General features: G+C 61.2%; 1 protein-coding gene across 5 annotated transcripts in view; it reads right to left on the bottom strand.

Moving 5' to 3' along the window:
* The window catches only part of FGFR1 (fibroblast growth factor receptor 1), a 30,769-nt gene extending 22,650 nt beyond the window's left edge, over positions 1-8,119 (bottom strand). For all 5 annotated transcript variants that reach the window (XM_075074649.1, XM_075074650.1, XM_075074651.1 and 2 more), the window contains exons 1-2: positions 7,884-8,119; positions 807-1,015 (exon numbers count right to left, since the gene is read on the bottom strand). In XM_075074649.1, the coding sequence (XP_074930750.1) occupies positions 807-897 (91 nt within the window). In that variant the 5' untranslated portion in view covers positions 898-1,015; positions 7,884-8,119. The remainder of the gene's footprint in view (positions 1-806; positions 1,016-7,883) is intronic.
* Between the last annotated feature and the right edge of the window lie 13,486 nt (positions 8,120-21,605).

Here is a 21,605-nt window from a genome sequence, read left to right as displayed (position 1 = left end):
AGCCTTGCCCATCACGGGCCACAAGCCCTTGGGAGGCTTTTAGGGGAAAGCAGTGATGAAAAGCGAGGGGGATGCCCTCGTCTGGGGCTCTCCAGCCCCAGCGATGCCTTGCAGTGGTGCAGAGATCAGGGCTGCAGGAACCGCCTGAGCCAGGGCTGGCTTTGAACCCAGCCCTGTGGGCATTCCCCAGCCAGGGGCAACGCTGGAGCATCCCGGGGGTCTCCGTGGGCTGTGTTCATCTCGTGTTGCCAGCTGGCAAAGCCTGCACTAGTACCCTGCACCCAAATCTTTGTCCCCACCTGCTGAGCCCAGGATGACCCCAGCGCCAAGTAGGGGTGGGGGAAGGCTTCACACACATCTTGGGCTACAGACCGTCGCAGGGAAGCAAGTGCCTTGACACACCATGACCATCCTACCAGGGACACAGCCCCCAGGGCTTTGTATCCTTCTCCAAACCAACAACATCGGGTTTTGCCACAATTTCCCTCCAGGTTTAAAACATCCACTGGCAATGCTAGAACCATGCACGCACTTTTTGTGCCCACGCGAATTGCTCTCAGCAGACAACATGTGCCACGTCCCCACTGGCACCAGTCAGCACCTCCCGGGCAGCCGGGTGGCCGCACAGCACCCTGCTGCTGCCGGGGGATGTGCCCGTGATGCCGCTGCAGCCCCCACGGCTGGACCTCGTGCCAGCCTCTGCCTCTTCTGCAAGAGACACCAGTTGTCTTATCGCCAGAAGAGAAACGCAAAGGAGGCGGGAGCTGGGCGCTCCCCGGCGCGCCGCGGAGGTTTGCTCGTCTTACCTTGGTCGGGCAGGGTGGGGGCCGGCCTGGCAGCGGAGAGCGTGGCTGTGACCAGCACAGCCCAAAGGATGAGGCACCGCCAGGTAAACATCCCACTGCTGCGGCTACTGCTCGGCGACTGGGCTCCGCAACTCCCACTCCATGGGGACCCCGGGCTGGCCCCGGGCGGGCGCGGGGGGGGTCTCCGCCGGGCTGTCAGCCCCTCCGAGCTGCGAATGAGGAAAGCAGAGTCAGGGCAAGGCGAGAGGCACCCCCACATCCCACCATCCAGCCCCCTCTGTGCCCGCAGGTGGGCCGTGCTCGCCATCGCAGGCGATGCTCCTCGAGCATCCAGCCCGGACAGCGAGGTGTCCCCGGACCCGCGGTGGCAGGTCCCCGGAGACCCCTCCGCAGCCCGAAGCGACCCAGCGCTGACTGGCAGGGTTATGTTTTCCTGTATAAAAGCGCTGATGTGTCGAGAGTAAAACCACTGGCGAAGCAGAATCAAATGCATCAAAATTTCCCAGAATGGTGGGAGAAATTTTCACATGCCAGTTAAAGAAAGGGAGATTTCTGCCCTCCTCTTCCTGTGCTTAGTTTGTGCTAAGAGGAAGCTCCAAACAGATCAAAATGCTGCAAAAGTTTTGAAACAAAACCCCCCTCGGCCCAAGCCAGGCCATCACAGTGCGGCAGCTCTTAGAAATGGCTCCGTTTTCTTTAACTTTACTCATATGAAAAATAATCTCAAAATCTTGACAAGGTCTGTGGGACAGGAGAAATGTTTCTATTGGGCTTAAAAGGCCACTTCTCCCCTCCGTGAGCACACCCGCAGGCAAACGCCCTCCTGCCTCTCTCCCTTGTTTCCACATCTTTGGCCCCAAACACCCCAGGCAGTGCTGGGGCGCAGCCCAGGACCCCCGGGTGCTCCAGGACCAGCAGCACCTTGCTCTGCTGCTCTGGCCCAAGGCTTCGCTGTGGCAAGCCCCACATATCCAGACCAAAATCCGATGTTGTCTGTGTCACCGTGCACCCCCAGCGAAGCAGATCCTGCTGCAAACCCCAGCCCCTGCCATCCCCTATGGGATATATAGGGCATGCACGCAGCCACCCCCTATGGAAACACCTTCCTGGAGCTGAAGGGGTTAGCTGGCGCCTCACCCCGCTCCCTCGCGCAGCAGATCTCTTTCCACCAACAGCTGTTTTCGGAGCGGCCATTTGGGGAGAAATCCCCCGGCTTCCACGGCCAACGCTGCAATTTGCTCTCATCCCTGCCAGCTCTCACGCTGGGCCTTCCAGCCCGCCCGTCCCTGGGGTCCCTGTCCCCTTCCCCTGCCAGGGGGCTGTTCTGTGAGGGGAGGTACCAGAGCTGGGTTCTGGCACAGGGAGACCCAGCGGAGCCCGATCCCGGCTCAGGGTGCCCTGGGGATGTGCCCTCTATGGCCTTCATCCCTCCTTCCCTCTGGCCGCCCCTCCTTCCCGCCGCACTAGGAGTGTGGAGCTCTGCCAAGACACGTTCGGGGGGGGATGCCGGAGCCAAAGCTCAAGCCCAAGCCCAGCCACCCCTGGCCAACTGTTTCTAGCAATGTGGATGCGAGCGAGCCCCTGTGCTCCACCCCCGCGACACATCTGCGACTCTGCAGAAGCCTGGGATGGAGGTCCTGACGCTGGCCATCGCTAATTGTCCCCCTGGGCTTGGCCGAAGAGCTTGCCGTTGAGATCCCTGCCCAGTCAATTGCACAACCCGAGCACGGCCGTGCTGGCCCGGCCAGGGTGCTGCTGGCAGCAGATGCTCCGGGAGAGGTGTGAGGACCAGGGTGCGGACAGGATGATACCATTCCCAAAACCCTCCTCCAGGCTCCGGCAGCCGAAGGCCAGAGCACCTCCCCGGGATGCAGCCGTACCTCCATGCCCCGTAGCCCTTGCCGAGTATCCTGAGCTCACCCTGTTTCTCTCCCGACCGACTCGTGCTCCCCAAAGCCCGGTGCCGAGCCGCGTGAACAAGCATGAACTTTGCCATAAGGCATTTGTCTAAGTACGCGCCGTTAAAAGCGGTGAGTAATAATTGTAGTGAGTAATAAGCCGCTACTCATCCTCCCCACGCACTCGGTCCGTCAGAGCTCCGGCCACCCGGCCACCGCCTCTCCCGTTCCAGCGAGGGAGCGAGACCCTCCGTTCCTCTTGCCCAAAACGCCAGCTTTTTCCCGGGGCTGGGCTGAGCAGCCGCCAGTGCCAGCCCCAAAGGGCTCCCCTTTAACACCGGGTGCTGCCCAGGGAGCTCAGAGCCGCTGAAGAGCCTCTGCAGCCCGAGGAAACCGAGCCGGGGTGCAGGTGTGGGGGCTCCACCTGCCTCCTCCCTGCCCCAAGTGCTCTGGCTCCGACCGGCACAGGAACATTTGGGACCCAAAATATTGACACAAGCAGTCAGGCAGGGAAAAGCGGCAAACACCGCCGTTATCTCCAAGCGCCAGCGCTCCCAGGCGCCGGGCAGCACACATTAAAATAGTTATTGAATGTTAACAATTTATCAGGGTTTGGAAGGGGGAGGTGGAATTCTTCATGGAAAAAAAAAAAGTCTCTGGTATTTCTGGAAATTATTTTCTGTCTCTAAGTGGTTTTGTTTATCGACAGCACATGCTCCCCGGAACATGCCCTAATGCGGAGTGTCTGCGTGGGCCTCCCAAGCCAGCCCCTCGCCGAGGGGAGGGATGGAGGGAGGGATGGAGGGAGGGAGGGATGGAGGGGAGCACAGCGCCTCCAGAAGCAGCAGTTCCTGAAAAATGAGTCAGTGCTGGCTCGGCGCAGAGCAAAGCCCTTCTCCAGATACACCTCGGAGCAGGCGCCTTCCAGCTGATTCAGGGGCTCAACAGCAGCATATTTCCATGGCGTAGGGATCACTCGGCAGCAAGGAGCTGCCCTGCATCTGGGAGAGTCACTGGGAGGGAGAGGAGGGAGGGACACATCCCAAGGTCCAGAGGGAGCGCACGACCCACCGACGCTCAGCTCCCCGGGGCGGAAAGGGAGGTGGCAGCAGCTATGGCCTTGCTAGAAGGCAGACAGGTGCAGGGCAGGGACGCATCCTGCACACGGGAGTCAAACCGAGCACCCTGCCTGCTCCCCCCGGACAGGCTGAGCAGCACCCATGGAAATCCTGGTGTCCAGAGAGGGGTGGATGCTGAAGGGAAGGGGCAGCGTGGACCCTGCCCTCCTTCCCAAGGCAAAAGGGAGCCCGGGGAGCCCCTCGGTGCCTGCCCCTGACCCCCCAGGGGTTGGCAAGGAGTGGGGAGAGTGATCCTACCTGTACAAACAACGGCATGGCTCTTCTCCGTGCTTACACTGCTTTTATATAAATCTCAACAGGAAACCGTTTGCTCGGGAGGATGGCAGCTTGAGCAGGGTGGGTCTCCAGCTCCCGCCGGGCACCGTCCCCACTCCCCGCAGCCCCGGCACACTGCAATTTACTGCCCAGGGGTGGATTTAAACAACTAAAAATGGAAGCAGTAAGAGAAGGGCCAGGGCTAACTGCCCCTCAGAGACCTGCCTCCAAGACTGCAATTACAGCTGGCCATTACACCCACGGAGCTATTTCAGAGCGGTGACGGACCCCTGTGCCCACCTGTGCACCCTCCCAGGGGCACACACTCCCTGCACACCCGCGCGTCGGGGAAGATGTTGTCATGCAGCCTTTGCACGCCTGTGCATTCACGAGAAGCAGCCTCGTGCAACCTGTCTCCTGTTGTCCTCGGGCACCCCGAGGGCTGCACTTTCACCTCTCGTCTCTCCCAGGCCCGTGAGTCACCAGGCTGAGCTGTCCCAGGGACACGGCACAAGACGGGACCTTCCACGCTCAGCAGCCTGTGCCAAACGTTTGTGAGCTGAGTGTAGCAGGGGAAGCCCCTTCCCGTCCCACAGCTCATCCCCAGGAACACATCCAAAATGCCAAAAGTAGGAGCTGGTGCTGGAGCAGGGTGCCTGGCTGAGGCACCCGGGGGTCGGAGCCCCGGCTCAGCCTGGGGTTTCCCGCGATGCTGTGCTGTCCCGCGGGGGAGCCCCTGATCTGATCCCCCAGGAGCAGGCTCCATGTGCTCGCATGTAACGGCGGGGTAGCTGCTGCCGGTCGGCCGGAGCGGCTCTGGAGTGGGGCAGCTTGGCCCCCGCGCACGCAGCCGCCGCCTCCCCGTTGGAGCAGAGCTGGCCCGTGCAGCATCCACCATGTCAGAGCGTCCCCAAGGCAGGCGCGCGCCAGGGTGCCTCGGCGCCAGCAACCAGTGTGTAATGCAGCAGGCAGAAAAACAACTGGGCAAGGCCAAATTCAACAGGGAGAAGAGTCTGAGCTCGGCTCCCAGGTCCGCAAGGCTTCAGGAGCCCGGGGTGGGGGGCTGCACCCAGGGAGGGGCCACACGTCCCTTGGGGTGGAGAGGCGGTGACTGCCAGTGGGAGACCTTGCCTGGCACAGATGCACTCCAGCTCCACAATACAGAAAGGAGCCTCAATTTTTCTCTGAGGCTCAACACAAGCAGCCCTCCAGGTGCCCTTGGGGAAGAAGGGCATGCCAAAGGCAAAATTCGTGGGCGACACAGAGAAGAGCCTTCCCCTTGCCCAGTGCTCCTTGCCTCAGCCTCCGGCTCAGGTCAGGAACCAAGTATTTGCTGAAATAAAAAGCAAACACAACTGCAAATGTAACGATAGGGAAAAACTATAATGCCTAAAGCAGACACATGCTTGGAAAAATAAATATCCAACTGTGCTGCACACATACTGCGTTAACCCTTCCCGGCCATATGTGCCGCAGCTGCCGCGAGGCCTTGCAGCTACCAGGGGTATCTCTAGCACCGAGTTCACTGCACACTGTGGGCAGCCAGCAGCGGGGGAGCCTGGTGTGCAGGGCAGGCGGGATGGGGAAAGGTCCAGCCTCATCCACAGATCCGTGTAAAACCAGTTCAGTTTTAGAAGCATCCTCAAATTCAGGGATCCCTAGCCAAGGGCTTGATTTTCAGATCTACAGAGCACCCGTTGGTACCCGGAAATCTCCACTGGGCTGGTACCACCGACTGGTCCAGGACAGGGACGCTGGGATACAACCACAGCCTGCCATTCCCTGCAAGAGGCAGAGGCCCATTACTGGGGCTGGATGGGGATTTTGCTACATTCAGCTCCCGCAGGAAGGCTGCTGGGAGGGGAAGGACATACACTTCTCCAGCACACACATCCCCAACTGTTCATGTTTGCCTTCGCGCCCAGAAGCAGAAGGTCCCCAACGGGGGAGGAAAACTGAATTGCTGGGATGGGACAAGCATCTGTGACCCAGCCCCAGTCGAGTGGCCCCTTCTAGCAGCCAGGGCTTTGTGGGGCCAGAGCATCAGGGGGAAACCAGCTGGGGCTGGAGGCAACACAGCTCCTAGTTCAGTTTACGATTTTAGGTAGATAAATAAACAGGGATCTCCAGTTCACACCTGAAAGCAACCCGGGCTCCTTCCCAGCACGGCTGGGGCGGAGAGTGCTCCCAAGGCGGGCACATCACGCGCAGCAAAGTCTGGAGCCGGCGGATGCACACGCGGGGTGCTTTTGCAACGGCCGCTGCTCCTGCCTTCGCCCCACCAAGGCAGGGACTGTTTATTTTAATCCTCTCTGAGCAACACAACGAAGAGGCAACAGTGCATGCCAGCCACCACAGAGATTAAGGGAGGAAGTGCTCCTGTGTGGGGAAAATGGCTGCTAGCCAGAGCGGTCTGCGGGGGCCGCACTCCTGCAGCATCCCCAGGGCTGGGCAGGGTGGCTGCCCCCCGTGCCCCCCGCACCCTCCTCTCTGCACGCACGCTCGCATCCAGCTGGTCAGCACCCAGGGATCCCCAGCCAGCGCAAACCACCGCCTCCCCCTCAACACAAATCCCAATTTCGCTCTGGCTGGGACCCTGGCAGAGCAGCAGCCTCCGAGCCCGTCTGTTTTATTAATGCAAGCAGTTGGGCGAACCGCACTGTTAAGGTTTAAACATTGACGGGAAGGAAGCTGCACCAGCCAGCCGTGACACTCAAGACACGGGGCGGTAACTCAACAATCCGGGCAGAGAAGGGAATCGCGAGGTGGCTTCGGTGCTCCTCGGCGTAACCTGAACACGGACGTGCTCCGCTCCATCCTCGCACAAGGCCAGCTGGCTGCGGGTGCGGCTCGTGGCCCCAACAGCAAAGAAACCACAAACGCCGCAACCCAAAACGCCACCCAAAAGCCACGCCGGTGCCGAGGGCTGCGCGCATCGGCCCAGCGGACAGCCGAGCACCGCACGCGTAGCCGGCCGCCACGCCGCGCTCCCGGCGCGACCGCCACGGACAGGCGAGAGCAATTCCCAGAGACCTGCAAAGAGTTTGGATAAAGGAGGCTCTCGGAGTCCCCCACCTCCCGGCGGGCAGCCTGCAAACACAAAGGGAAGCATAAACTCTAGGACCGCGGTATTCGGAGCGCCTCCGTCCTCGCTGACCACCCCAACGCCCCAGGATCCGAAATCTTAAACAAAACCAAACCCAACTCCTTTTCCATCTTTTTCTGGAAGCCGCGAGGCTCCCGCTTGGCAACTTTTCAGGAACAGGGACCGGGCAGCGACTCGAAAAACACCCCCCAAGCCCCCCGCCGGGCTCCCCCGCAGCCGGGGAGGGGGGTCCCGGGCCCCAGCCCGCCCCGGGGCTGGCGGGTTTCCAGCCCCGGCTCGGCCCGAAGGACGGGCTCGGACCCGCCGCGGGGCTCCGACCGCGAAGCGGGGCCCCCGCAGCCCCCGGGGGCTGCAAACCAGGGCCCCCGACACCGGACCGCGCCGCTGTCCGCAAATCACCAGCTCCCGCAAACCGGAGTTCCGCCCCCACCCCCCCGCCGCGGTGACCGCAAACCTCCAGCACCCCGACCCCCACCCCCAGCTCCCGCAAATTGGAGGCGCCCCCCCCCCCCGCTCGGGAGGGCGCCCCGCGGGGTCCGGTGGCGGCGGGAGCCCGATCCCGAACCGGGGCCGCCCCCCGACCCGCGGGTCCCCGCCGCCAGCGGAGCACAAAGCCATGCCCCGCGGCCCCGCTCCCCGCCGCGGGCAGCCCCGGCCGCAGCACGGCGCCGGTACTCACCGGAGCCCCGCGGTACCCGCCGCTCCCGGGAACAATGGAGGGGAGCCCCGGCCGGGGCGAGAGGCGCAGCCCCGCCGCCGCCGCGCTCAGAGCGGCCGCCCCATGGCGGGGCCGGCCCCGAGGTGGCGGCGGGAGGCGCTCCCGGAGCCGCGGCCGCCCCGACGAGCCGCCGCTGCCGCTGCCCCGCGTCCCCGCCGTGCGCCCGCCGCCGCCGGACTGAGCCGCTCCCGCACCGCCCCGCCGCCTCCCCCCGGCTCCTCCCCCGCCTGCCTTCCTCCCACCCCCCTCCTCCTCCGCGGCCTGATGGGGCTTGTAGTCACCGCCACCCCACCCCCTCTCGGCAGCCCCCCCCCCCCCCTCAGTGGGGTCCCGGGGGTCCCCGCTGGGTTTTGCAGGCGGTTGCTGGCCCAGGCCGCGGCGGGATGCTCGCCTCCACACTCCCACCCTGGTGTTTCCACACTCCCACCCTGGTGTTCTCCATCGCACCAGGGAACCAGCGAGACCCGTGGCGCAGGCAGGGGTGAAGGGGTCGCCTGCACCCCGCTGCCCTCCCTGCCCGGCACCCAGCCCCGAGGCGGCAGCACGCAGGCAGCCGCCCGGAGCCCCCAGCCTAACCCTTCTGCAAAGGGAGGCCCCGGGGCACCCGCTTTCTGTGAGCAGATTTTTAAAGGGTTGCCAGACCCAAATCCTTCCCAGGAGCCATCCACAAAACACCGCTGCTGCAGTCCCTGTTGCTTCCCAGCTGTGTACATCGGCCAGCCTTTCACGGAGCTTTGGAGCAGGAACACAGCAGCTGTAACACAGAGGACCCCAAAAAACTCTCAACGTGCACAGCAGCACGCGTGCCTTCTGCTCAGTGTCAGCCAGGACCACGCTGGGTCCTTGAGCTGGAGGGCAAGGTGGGATATTGCCAGGCCAGCGAACCCAGGCTGCCTTCTGTGCCCTCCCAGGGGGGAGCCCACTCTGCAGAGCCCCGGTTTGTGCAGCTCAGACGAGCTCCCCCAAAGCAGGGCTGGCTCAGGGTCACACAGATGGCATGGGGCAGTGCAGCCCCTGTGCAGGAGGCACAAATATGGAGCAGCCCTGAGCCAGACTCCAAGTCAAGGTATCCCAAAATGAAGACATCCCTGGCTGGCAGGGAAAGACCTGCGCGAGGCAATGTGTAAGTGATTAAGTTATAAGAGAGAAGAGGACAGGCTGAATTAGCCCTGTCAATCACCAGAGCTATATTTGAAACAAATGCTGGGCATCCATCTTCAGCAGCAGCCTCTTGCTGTTTCAGGCAACTGTTCTGCTTGCCATGCCAAGACCCACTGAATATTGTCTTTCCAGGATGACAGATGTGTGGTCAGGGGGAAGGGGGGGAAGATAACACACCTGGTGGGACACCCAGCAAGCTGAACATGGGGAGAGTTTTGATGACAGCAGAGCCAACCCCAGACCCCACAAGCACAACTCACCCCACACACCTTTGGGGCAGCCTGGGCAGCTGCTCACCCACAGCCCGGCTTTCCTCATCGCCTAACAGTTGGGGTCAGGCTGCTTTGTGCTCTAGTCGCCCTGCAGGCAAGGCTGCTGGGGCTCTGGCTGGGCACGCACATGAGCTGGGGCAGCTGCACAGCAGCTCCTGACCCTGCTCTTCTCCAGAGCCGCCGTGCCTTCCACCGAGCTTTAGTCCCAGGTTTATTAACGTTGGCTCTGAAATGGACCTCTGGGATTGCACCCTCGTGATGGAAGGGGAGAGGCTCATACCTCTGCTGCTGCTGTTCTGTAGGGATAGTTTCTGCTTGACTGCATCAACTGGACACAAGTTCTTGGGCCTTTATAAATAAAGGTGTTTGCAAATGGCAGAAAAATGGGGAGAACCATCCCCTGCTCCTGGGAAGCTCAAGGATTTGGCTGCATCCCTGGCCTCAGCATTGCACTGGGGCTCAGCGCAGGAGTGACCATGAGCTGTCACCATCTGGTGGCATAAGCAGAGCATGAGCAGGTCCTCCAGGATGGACAGGGAGACGAACGCTCCCCCAGAGGGAATGGGGGACTGCTGAGGGCCGTGGCCAAGTCTGAGGAGCAACAGGGCCCCAAGGACCAAGCTGGAGCTCACTGTCTGCCTGTACTTGCAGGGATGGGCAGCAGCAGGCAACACCAGCCCCTGCCAGCCCATGGCTCTTCTGGACCCGGGCCGGGGTGATGTGCTGAGCTTTTCCACACATGCCTTTTCATCAGTGACGCAATTTCGAGGCAATGCGGATGCTAGTTTCACATGAACCTGGGCTTGTTTCAGTTTAGCCGCAGTTAATCAAGAACAGGATTAAGAAAAACTTAAAGTAGGTCTCAGTTACCACAACAGCTGAACAACTTACCGTGTGTCAGGCAAATCCCTGGGACAGCCCATGAGCACCAGCCAGTGGGGAGCAGCATCAAACACAGAGATTCAGCTCAGCCAGGGGGGTTTACCATGCTGTTGGGTACTGCCCAGTGCTCAGCTCTGCCGCGGAAATCAGAGCACCCATCTTGGGGTTTGCGCTGGTTTAGCGAATCCCACCTCAAACCCCATGGGCAGCAGGGCCGGGGCAGCTTGCTCCCGAGGGAATGCTGTGTCCAGACCAGGACAAGGAAGCCAAACAGGCACCATGCTGTCCTGCCCCGGCTCCTCTGCTCTCTGCCCACACCACTGCCTCCTCCAAAGAGCACTGTGGTTCCCCAGTCTAAGCTTGGGGGTTTTCCTGTCCTGCTGATGGGCATTGCTCCTGATGTGGGAGCAGCAGGTTCTCAATTAAGAAGTAATTCTTTCTGCCTGGGAGAGTGAACCAGCTGCTGCTGAAACACAGGAGGTGGTAAGGCTCACGGCAGGCTGGCACAGACCCTGTGGGGAGATGTCCCCTCTGCATCTCAGGGAAGGTCTGCATCACAGCCGAGGGGCTCCTGGCCTTGGCATGGCCAGTGTGCAGCTGTGGTCTGGACTCTGCCTCCACATGCGGTCCTGCTCCAGGCTGGTGGCTGTGTCTGGGTCATCCACCTCCTCGGGGGAGTGGCAGGGGGTGGCTGGGAAAGGGGGGGACACTGCGGAGCTGCCCTCACACAAAACACAGCCAGAGAAAGAGGCTTGCGAGGCTGGGGTTCGCTGGGTTTTGTCTTGGCTGTGGAGTAACAAAGGCACTTGGGAGCAGCTCCCTGGGACTTTGCTCCCAGAGCCTGCAGCTTTCACAGCCTCCCTGCAAGCCCTTCGTCCTCCCACAGCGTGGGGCCACGTGCAGGGACACCCACCCGCTCCTGCCCTGCCTGCGGGGACACCCCGACACACACCACCCCTGCGTAGGGTCTCACATACAGGCGCACAGACACCTCCCGGGCTCCACGCCTGCCCACGCAGCGCTGTCAGGCTGCCCACCCCTGCCTCCGCTCGCCAGCCCAAGACCGAGGGGTGGCCTTCCTCTGCCGCCCAGCAAAACCCACCATGGGCGAATCCACGCCATCCCCACGGTCGGGCACGGGAACTGTGGCGGCGATGCCAATGGGCACCGGCACAGCCCCTGGAGCGGGGCTGGGGGAGCAGCCCGTCCTCCCTCGCCCACCCAGGCAGGTTTCTCTGTGTCTCCAGAGTGGTTCTAGCGGGAAGCAGAGTGTGAAGAGGGGGCACAGAAAGTGCTGAGCTGGAGGAGAGTCACAGCACAATAGAGCTGCTCCCCCCTAACCTTGCTTCCCAGTTAAAGATCTCTCCCCTCCTCCCCACTACAAAGAGGCTCTTTTCAATCCCTAATTCTGCATTTAGAAAACAAAAGCAGATGCATCTATTTTACGTTTGAAGAGGGGGAGGCAAGAGCAAATGCTGAAGAACAAAGAGCTTTCCCTGGCAGATCCGACTGACAAAGACTTTGTCAGCTCCGTCTCTCCCTGAAAAGGCCGGAGCACATCAGGGTGCGGGGCTCCTTGCAGGCAGCTGGCTGGCTTGTGGCTTCGAGCCTGTGCGAGAAAGGCAGAGCACACGCGTGGCGGGCACGGCTCCCCACGGGACGTGCACGCAGCGGCGGGACGGGCACCAGCCCCACCGCGGTGAGCGCCGAGCGTGCACAAGCGTGCACTCCTGCTAACGGGTGTGCTGCGGGATGCAGCCTGGCCCGGGGTTCAGGCGGGACACCCACATCTGTCCCCAGATGGGAGCCAGTGCCAAGGGCAGGCTGTGCCTGTGCCACCCTCCTTCCTGATCCCCAGGACTCGACCGCAGGCTTTCCCCCAGTCCCCTCCCGACCGGGCAGCAGGGCTTGCTCAGCGCTCTGCAGAGATTTCCAGGTGCGTTGTCCAACCTTGGCAAACTGCTTCCCATCAGCCGGAACATCTGAGTCACAGCGAGCGACTCAGCGTGCTGCCCCAAGGCCAGCAGCTCGCTGGTTGGCAGCGGGGCCGCAGGGACGGGGTCTGCCTACGCCACCTCAAAGAGAAGCCGAGCCCCTCTTGAGGGCCAGTGGCCGACCAGGCCACCCTGCCACCAGCTGGCAGGACCCCGCAAGCAGCCCACCCTCCAGCCTGCAAAGCACCAGCTTCCCCAGGGAAACGTGACATGAAAAATCAGCAACACCAGGGATAAAGCATCAGCTCCATAGCACAATTTGGAAGCAAAGCACTGCCTTTTACGGGAAGCCCAATAGAACTGCTCACCTCTCACACCTCTCCACTCCAGCTCAATAAAGCATTATTAGTGGCTCTGGCCACAGCGACAGGCGCTGCTGACGCTCAGCTGGACTTCAGCTGCCCAGCCAGGCCGGGTCAGCGCCGTGGCAGCACTGCTCGGCTGCATGCAGCCCTGTCCCAGCCCACACTACACCTGCCCGGGAGCAGCAGCTCTGGGGTGCTGCTGTGCCAGGGTAAAGCCCTGGCCGCAGGGCTGCAGGCTGGCTCCCCAGCACTGTCCTTGATCGGAAGTTTCTCTGTCAACATCGAACCAAACTGGTCTTTTCCTTCCTTGGTTGCATCTTAACAGCACTGTATCATCCCCCATCTGCTGCTGCTTGGCTGCTCTTCTAATGGGGATGAAGGGAAGGGAAATGCATCCTTCAGAAGCTCCTGCCTACAAAACTGCCCAAGCATCATCTCGTTCGCTGAGGAGACAACCAGCCCCAGGGCCAGAGATGCTCAGGGCACCCAAAGGGTCACACCACGGTCTGCCCACAGACACAGCATTTGGGAGATTAAGCAGGAGCCGTATCAAACAAGCTTAGCCAGGGAGAGCAAAACACCAAAGCCATCCTACTTGCCTTCAGAGGGCCTGAGCCCACCTTTTGTTTTTTTAATCACTTCCCTGACATTAGGGCAGTATCTCATTTAAGTCAGAGCTGATGTGAGCTCTCTGCCCCTGCCCACAACATGCCCTCACAGGGCAGAGCCAGGCCAAGGGTCCTGGCCAGGTGGATCTACCATGGAGCTTCCCCCCTGCTCAGGGGAGGGCAGCTCCTCCTGCCCCCCCACACCGAGCTGCTTCACAGCAACTGCTCACGGAGAAACCAGCGCTGGGAGCGGGGCAGGGTCCAGCCCCGCCGGGCAGTGAGCTCTGCTACCCTGCAATTGTCAAATACCAAGGAGCTCATTAAGACATCACATGATATTTTATTGTCTGCAGACAACAATTGGGGCAGACAGTTGCACGGCGGTGTTTGCAGCCAGGCCAGCAGTTAGGCACGTCCCCAGACTGCTGGCCCTCCAGGACAGGCTCCCACTTCCACTCCGGGCTCCCCCAGGGCTGCTGGGGGGAGAGCAGAGGCAGGGGTGAAGGATGCTCGGTGCTCTGCATCCCCTCAGGTGCTCCCAGCACAAAGCTGCAGCCTTCCCCATGCTGCTCTTCTGCCAGAGCCGCCAGGTGAAGGATTGAAACATCCACCTGAGAAACATGTTGCTTGAGAGAGACCTGCTGGGTTCGGTTCATGCAGCCTGGACTCGCCACCAGGGAAGTGCCCTGGGCAGCTCTGGCAGGCGGTTCAGCCCCGCAGTAACTCACTGCGGCGGATAATCCATCACGGAGGGCCTGCAGCCTCGTCTCACCTTCAGCCCATGGGGGAGGCTCTTTAATTTGCTCGGAGGTGAACAGCATGCCCTCATAAGCGCAGCATGGATCACCCGTCCACGAGGATGATTATTCACTGCAGTGTATCTCCTGTACCAGGCGGGCTTGACTTCTGGCCCCCAATTGATTTGCAGAGGGAAATTAATTACATTTGTTTGATATTGCCCCTCTCGCACCGAAGCTGAGCTGGCGTGTGAATGTCACACTGTTCCAGCCGGGCTCTCTTGCAGGGCTGTGATGTTTAATAAGCTGTCCCGGGGGACACCAGCACATCCCATTAGCTGCGCTGATGCTCTACGCATCCCGAGGCTGCCCAGGCTCCGGGGGAGCACCCACACACCCAGGCAGGCTCAGAGACCTGGGGACAGAGCGGTTCAACGCCAGATCCGTTCCCTGCAAGGGGGAAAGGGACCAGGCTCTCCGGTGGGTGGTGGCTGCTGAGCTGCCCTGGTGACATGAAATCAGGATATCCTGATGGCTGCCCAGGACGGCTGCTATCTCAAGAGCTGGGGCAGGGATGGGGCACTGCCCATCCCCTCGGCTCCCCACCCTGTAAAAGGCTCCTGCTGCCTTTGGATCAGGCCCAAAAGATCTCCAGGGGTAGATAAAGGTGCTGAAGTAAATCGGAGTAATAACAGCAACCTCCTCTGGCTGTTATCTTGCTTTAGCAGGAGGAAGAAGGTCCAGATAACAAATGTCTGTAATTTACAGCATTTACAGTGATACAGGCAAAGGGCAAATGACAAATCACTTGGGCAGATCTCCTCCAGCCCATGGGGGCACCGTCCCTTATCGCACCCCTGCAGCGGCACCGGCAGAGCCCAGCCCAGGTGCCAGCCCACGAGGGCCGCTGCAGCCCCTCTCCTTGCTGGGAACCGGGGATGTGGGGACACGTCCCCCAGGCTGGCAGGATCGGTGCAAGTTCCAGGGGCAGCAAACAGCCTCGGCTGCCACAGAGATCCATTCGGCTGTGGGATTTGCCTCTCTGGCTCTCGCACTCCCGTACGGGCTGGGGCTGAGGATGATGCTGGCCACTCTTCCTCCACGGGGACGGACACAGTTTGCCTCCTTGTTGCTGCAAAGATTCTGCCACTTGGATAATCTGATAATGGTGTTTTCTGCACACTGTCATTTAGAAGCCCAATGGCAGCTCCTTTCATCAGGAGAAAGGCTGTAATTATGTGTCATTACCCATGGGCTATGATTTTTCTCCCACTACCTAGAGCTGTTTTCTTTTTTCTTTCAAGCAATGCTTGGATATTTATAGTGAAAAAAAGCCACAACCAGGAACAAAACAACTGGGATGAGGACTTTCCCCTGCAAGGGTATAAAATGAAAGCAATGCAAGGCAAACTCTAACAGGTTCAGGGCCTGGAAGCAAGGACCCAAGCAGTTGGGTCCTTAAGTTTTTTCCCAGAGTGATGAGTGAGGGATCCAGCAGATTGCTTCCCTAGAGCTGCCCTCACACATGCTGCTTTGCATCAGCGTAAGGACAGGAGGCAGTGGGACCAGTTGGGCTCAGCCACTCTGCCTCCCCATCCTCATCCAGGGCCTCGGACCCCCCAGATTTGGGAGCAAGGTGCTTGCTGCAGGGCTCTCCCCATTCCCAGGCAAGGGAAGAAGGAAGATTTCGGGAGTCTTTGCACTCTGAAGGATAAGTCAGACACAGAGGGCAGCAGGGCATGGCGTGGGCTGCAGGCAGCAGCTCCTGCCCAGCTGATACAGGGCCAGGACCTCACTACATCCAGCCTGGCACCCAGCCTGGCAGCAGCTGGGTCCGAGGCCCATTTCAGAGCAGCTTTCTGGGCACATCTGAATATTTCAGTAGCTGATTTTCCCTGGGCTCCCAGCACAGGCTGCCGGTCCCCTTTAACACAGGGAGTTTTCTCCCAGTTCGCAGGCTGCTTCCTGTCTAGACAGCCCTGGAGAGGCTGCTGTATTTATAGACCAGGGCAGAGAGCTGTGCCCGCTTGCTTTTCCAAACCCACATGAGCCTGATGCTGCTGGTGAGGCCGGACGAAGATGCCTCCCACACGCTGGAAACAGGAGGAGGAGGAAGGCAAAACAAACCACAGACAGACCCTAAACTCTCTAACCCCCTCCAGACTGCAAACAGCTCCTCTCACCTTCCCGTCCGGGATCGCTGCTTTTCTCTTGCCCTTTCCCTGCTACTGCAAACAGCCAAACTTCTCCCTCCCTCCATGGAGGAGCATCATTCCCAAAGCAGAGCCAGGGTTCCCATCAGACCAATGCATGCCCTGCCCAGAGCACCTTCCCCAGGCACCACTGGAGCTCGCCAGTCCCCCCCTACCAGAGCTGCGCCTCTGGGATGAAGCCCCCGTCAAGCTGCCCTACACCGCATGCCTCCGGGGTCACATGCTCCCACTGCTCCCGTGGCTTCCCTGGCTGCATCCTGCAGGTTGGAAATGCTCCTTTGCGTTCACAAGCACTGGAAACCTCCACAGACACCTGAGGGTCATGGCAGGGGTCAAAGGCACTCTTCTAGAGGTGTCTCCAGCAAGGAGAAACACCCTGTCCCTGCTCATTGAAGAGCATTAAGCTTGTAGGAGCCCCTGGTGATTATATTTAGTTTTTTTCCAGCTCACTTCTTTCACCACCTGCTTTCAAAACCCTTCCTGCCTTGCTCACCCTGCCCTGAGCAGCCGCATCCCCTGCAACAGCCCATCCTCCCCATCACCATCTCCAGGCCCTTGGAGACCTGCCCAGAGCCACCACCTTTGGCCAGGCAGGGCTGCAGCACATGGCCCCGCGCAGCCGAGGGGGAGGGAGGCCCCAAGCCAGCCCAAGAGGGGTCCCTTTGACCCCACTGCCTCTCCTGTGGGGGGACCTGGCATCCCTCAGGCAGCAAGGGACGAGGCCCAGCTGCCCCTGGATCCCAGCGGGACAGGGAGGGCTCCCACAGCGGCTGCAGCTATGACTTACCATCACTGGGTTTCCTGCGGGCAGAGCAGGCACTAACCAGTCCAGGGCCACAGGATCACATTTCCCATCACACAGGAATGTAAACTCAGGAGCAGGATTAACCCCTTGGGAGGGGCGGCCAAAGATGCACGCCTGCTCCTGCATACCCCGAGACACAGCTTCAGCCCCCCCCGTACCCCTGCCCTCAGCCTGCAGCATCCCCAGGAGTCCTGGGTGGGCAGGGGAAGGCACTCACTGCAGGGATGGGAATGGCTTAGCATAGTACCTGCAGCTAGCCATGAAGTGGTCACAAGCTCTCCCCAGGGCCTTTCCCTGATCAGCAGCTTACAAGAGCACCTGCAGTGCCCGGGCAGGCAAGTGGTGTATATATAGAGAGAGCAAGAGCCACACAGGTGCATAAAAGCTTTTTAAATTAGACTCTTATTGATTAATTCCTTTTGGCTTAACCTGCAGGGGTAGGAAACATCCTCTGGTATGTTCACCTGCCAATATTTGACTTCAAAACACTTACCCTTCTCTTTGCTGATGAGCCGTGATTTCCAAGAAGGCTTTAAATCCTGTTTTAACCGTTTGGTGCTAAAGAGCACTGCCTGGCTCACAAGGTGGCCCTGGCAGGGGTCTCTGGCCAGCTCATGGAGAGCCATTGCAGAGGAGTTTGGTGCCCAAAGGGTGGGAGCTCCTGTCCCCACTGCTGAGCACTGAGAAGGTGACACTAGGCGGGACCCGGACTGGCAAGCTGCAGAGATGCAATGTGTAAAGCCCTTTCAGTTTGCCCTGCCTCCGCGCTGGCAGCGGTGGGGACTCTGTGCATCAGGAATTAGAGGAACAGAAGCTGAACTGGGCTTCCAGGAAGCTTCCCCGTGATGGATTTATAGGCACGATGCCCTTTTTACAGGAGTTCATGCTGAAAACAAGCTGCAGATGCTCTCCTTGGGGTCTCCAGCAACGAGCTCAGATTTACTGCTGCCGTCTCGCAGCGAGCACTGGACGGCAGCTGCGTGCTGGGCTGGGGGGTCGGTGGCTGCGCCCACCGCTCCCTGCGCGGCAGCTACTGGGGACGGCTTCAGAGAGCCGAGCTCCAGCAGATTGCACTGCCCAGGGCAGCCCCCCGCGTGCGTCCCCCTCAGCAGCCTTGTCCCCATGCTGGGAGCGTGACCACTGCAGCCGCCGGGGCCAGGCACTGCCACAGAGCACAAGGGTCCCTCTGTGCAGAGCCGAGCCCCGTGCCCGTGCCGGGGGGCAGAGGTTTTCCCTGTTGTTCCTCAGAGACCTCAAGGTCAGGCGTTCGCAGGAAGAGCGTGCCGGGTGGCTGCAGGGTCGGACTGGGCACAACGAGGGGGGCCCTTCGCCTGGGGGTGTCTGTCTGCTCCTGTCAGAAGACCTGGGTCTGCCAGGCAGACCGCAAACATCACCAAGTCCTCGGGCTGTGCTTTCCCTTATTCACCAGGGTATTACCACAGGGCTCCATGCCTAATACAGTGCTGGGAAATCTCAGCTCAAGTGTTAAACAGAGACTCGCAAGATCCTGCTTCTGAGCAGCCCTTACCCCAGCAAGCCATCCCCCTGCCCGTGGCTCTGCCCGTCCCGAAGCACTCGTTCCTCCACCGCGGCACGCTGCAGGGCTGTGAGGACCGAGCGGCCGTGGTGGCATGGCCCCGGAGAGGAACGCCTGCCTGAACTCCCCGGGGAGCTCCGCGGCTCTGGGAGCCCGTGGCCGAGCCGTTGGCTGGCGGAGCGGCGCGCACCGCACGTGGCGGAGGTGAGAGCGGGGCAAGGCTGGCCGGGGAGGGAGCCCTGCACGGTCCTGCCTGGCCGGCCGGCGCTTTCCTGGAGAGTTTGGGCAGAGGGCAGAATGCAGGCTCTGTGCTGGGCTGCATGTCAGGGAGGCAGGTGATGCTCCAGCTTCTCAAAATGCAAACCGCCCTCGTTGCAGCAGCCTGAGTGACATGAGAGGCGACCCCGTTGCTGCGGGGTGTCAGCCCAGCTGCTGACCCGCTGCGGCCCTGTCTCCGGCAGCTCTGCGTGCCGGGCTGTGGCACCGCGGCCCTTCGGAAATGGTGACCCCTGCCTATGCCTTGTTCAGTAAGAAAGGCAAATTCATGCTGAATAATCATGCAAATTATGTGTCACCTATTCCACTGCTCACCCCCTCCCGGCTCAGCCTCCGGGCTGTGGGGCTGCCCAGCCCCCAGTGAGCCAGCACAGCCGCAGAGGGGCCAAAACGCGGAGCAGACCCTGGGGGCGGGGGTGGCAGCTGAACCCTGTCCCCACATCCCCATGCTCCTGTGGAAGCCAGAGGTGCGGCTGCCCAGGCTGCAGCGTTGCCCCCAGTGTGCTGGGTCCTGCTGGACCCACCAGCTCTGCAGCAAACCCTGCCTGGCTCCATCCCTCCTTGGCTGGGGGTGCTCACCCTGAGCCCACCCACGGGGCTGCAGGTGGCCCTGGGGTGCAGGACCTCCACTGGTGCTGTGTGTGCGTGGCCCCGATGTTTGGAAGCTCTTCCCTGAAACGCCTGGGAACAGGCTTCATCCCAAACCGGTGCTTCCCATGCTCCGGCCACGCAGCGAGGGGCTGCAGCCCCAGGCAGGAGGAAACGCTGAGCCACTGGCAACTCTCAGAAATTCCCTAGACGTGCTGTTTCGTCCGGGGGTGACCGGCGCAGAACAGGCAGAGGTGGGGGAGAAGCCCCTGAATGGGTCCCTTGTGCACACCGAGCGCTGGGGCAGGGGTTGCAAAGTCCCCTGCCCATCCTGTCACAGCCCAGTCACCTCCCTTGCCATCCGTCACGCCACAAAGCTGGATAAAGAAGGAAAGACCCCGAGCATGGGGCCAGGGCCATCCTGCCTGCCCTGCCTGCGTGCAGACCTGACAGCAGGCTGGGTAAACTAAGGAGATTAGCACTGGGATTGGAGCTGGTGTGAAAAATTACTCCCGTTTTGAATGGATAAAGATGCTTTTCTCTCCTGTGCACCAGGACCGCGGAAGCAGATTCAAAGTTTAATCCCTTCCGCCTGATCCTTCTCGTTAGACATAATGTAATTAACGGGACGGCGAGAAGCTGCAAAGCGGTTTGTGCTCCAGGGTCACGTCGGAGAACAACAGGGCACCAACTGCTGCTGGGGCAGGGTGGCCAGCGGAGGAATTCGGGGGACTTGGCGCACGTGGAGCCTCTCAGCAGAGGGCACGCTGCACGGGAGGCAGCGACCACGGCGGCTCCTGCCATGGGCTGCAGGAGCCGAAGGAGGAGCTGCCCCCATGCTCGTTAAGAGGAGGACATGGGGCTGCCCCACAGACCACCCCCATGCGCTGTGAGCCGGGGCAGGGGGCCAGGGTGGCTGCGGGAGCTGCATGCATCCCTGACTGCGCCCATCCTGCCGTGGTCCTGCCGTGCTCCTGAGCTCTCCACACTGTCCTGATGCTGCATCTTGGCAGACAGCTGCTGGGCCGGACCACCAAACGCTGCTGGGGCTGGACTGGGGGTCCCGGCACCAAGGGCCCATCGGGGGGGACAGAGTGCCCTCTTCCCCTCAAAAAAGCAAGGTCCGGACTCGGCCGGGAGCCCCCAGGCTGCCCCCATCGCACCGGCCCCTCCCCACCTGTCATCCTCCGACTCAGCGGCCCCGCTGGAATAAAAGGGCCCATTTATTTCAGGCGTGCTAAATACCTCGGCGCGGCCCCGCTGGCCTGGCTGAAGACACCCCTGGCTGTCCTCGGGAATGCTCCTGGGGTGCCAGCTCCAAAGGCAGCTGTGGTGGGCCTTAGATCTTTATGGCCAGTAAAGGGGTCCGTGGCTAATTTATGCCCCTCCTATAATTTACAGCCTCTTTACAGCTGCTGTAAAATGACCTATAAATCATGGGCAACATCATAGGCCAGAGACAAAGCCCCAGCATCGTCACCTGCCAGCTGGCCCCGAGCAGGGGGCGGTGGCTGTCTGGGGACGGAGAGGGGCTGAGCCCGTGGCAGGTACACCCACGCTGCAGCCAGGTACCGGGAGCACTGGTTGGGGTTTATCAGCTGCAACGCGGCAAGCTCGGGGCGAGGAGGGGTGTCCGGAGGTGCTGCAACATGGACAGCCCAAGGTCTTGATCGCCTGCACTGTGCCATCGCGCAGGGGCACGTGGTGCCTCCGGAGGCTGCAGCCGCATCCCACGCGGTGCTGGCAGTGGGCTTCCCAGCTGGCAGTCCTGAGGGGGCCCGGGGTGCAGGGCAGGGGGCTTTATTCCTTGGCTGCAAAGGTGAGGCCATCTGTCCCCCCCATCTATGCAGCTCGGAGGTAGCATGAAGTTCAGAGCAGGCAGCAGCGTGGGCTCGTGGCGAGCGCGATGCTCTTCAGTTTGCAGCCCCAAAGAGGAGCGCGGGTGCGGTGCCCGCAGCCTGGCGCTGCACAGCATGTGGAGCACCACAGCCAAAAAGCAGCGCTCATCCCACCCTGGCCTCTCCTACAGCCCTGACGTGCAGGACCCAGGCTGCGGCACTCGTTAGCACCGCTCCTCGTTTGCCCGGATGTTCTTGCTGGCTGGGGGCCAGCGGCTCCCCGTCCCCCCATCGCTGCCTCTGCCAGCCAGGGGAGCCCATTCGCGGTGGGGCCCCGCTGACCGCTCCCAGGCAGGGAGTGCAGATGCAGCCTCGAGGGTCACTCGGATCCTCGTGGGGTCCAGGGTGGGACCAAAGGGAAACTTGGTGGCTTCACGTGGAGGCACTTGCAGAGGCTATTGCTCCCA

Source organism: Phalacrocorax aristotelis, chromosome 24 (genome assembly GCF_949628215.1).
Source record: "Phalacrocorax aristotelis chromosome 24, bGulAri2.1, whole genome shotgun sequence".
In the NCBI taxonomy this organism is placed as follows: Eukaryota; Metazoa; Chordata; class Aves; order Suliformes; family Phalacrocoracidae; genus Phalacrocorax; species Phalacrocorax aristotelis.
Note: the sequence above shows the minus strand (reverse complement) of the source record. Positions and strands in the feature narration are given on the sequence as shown.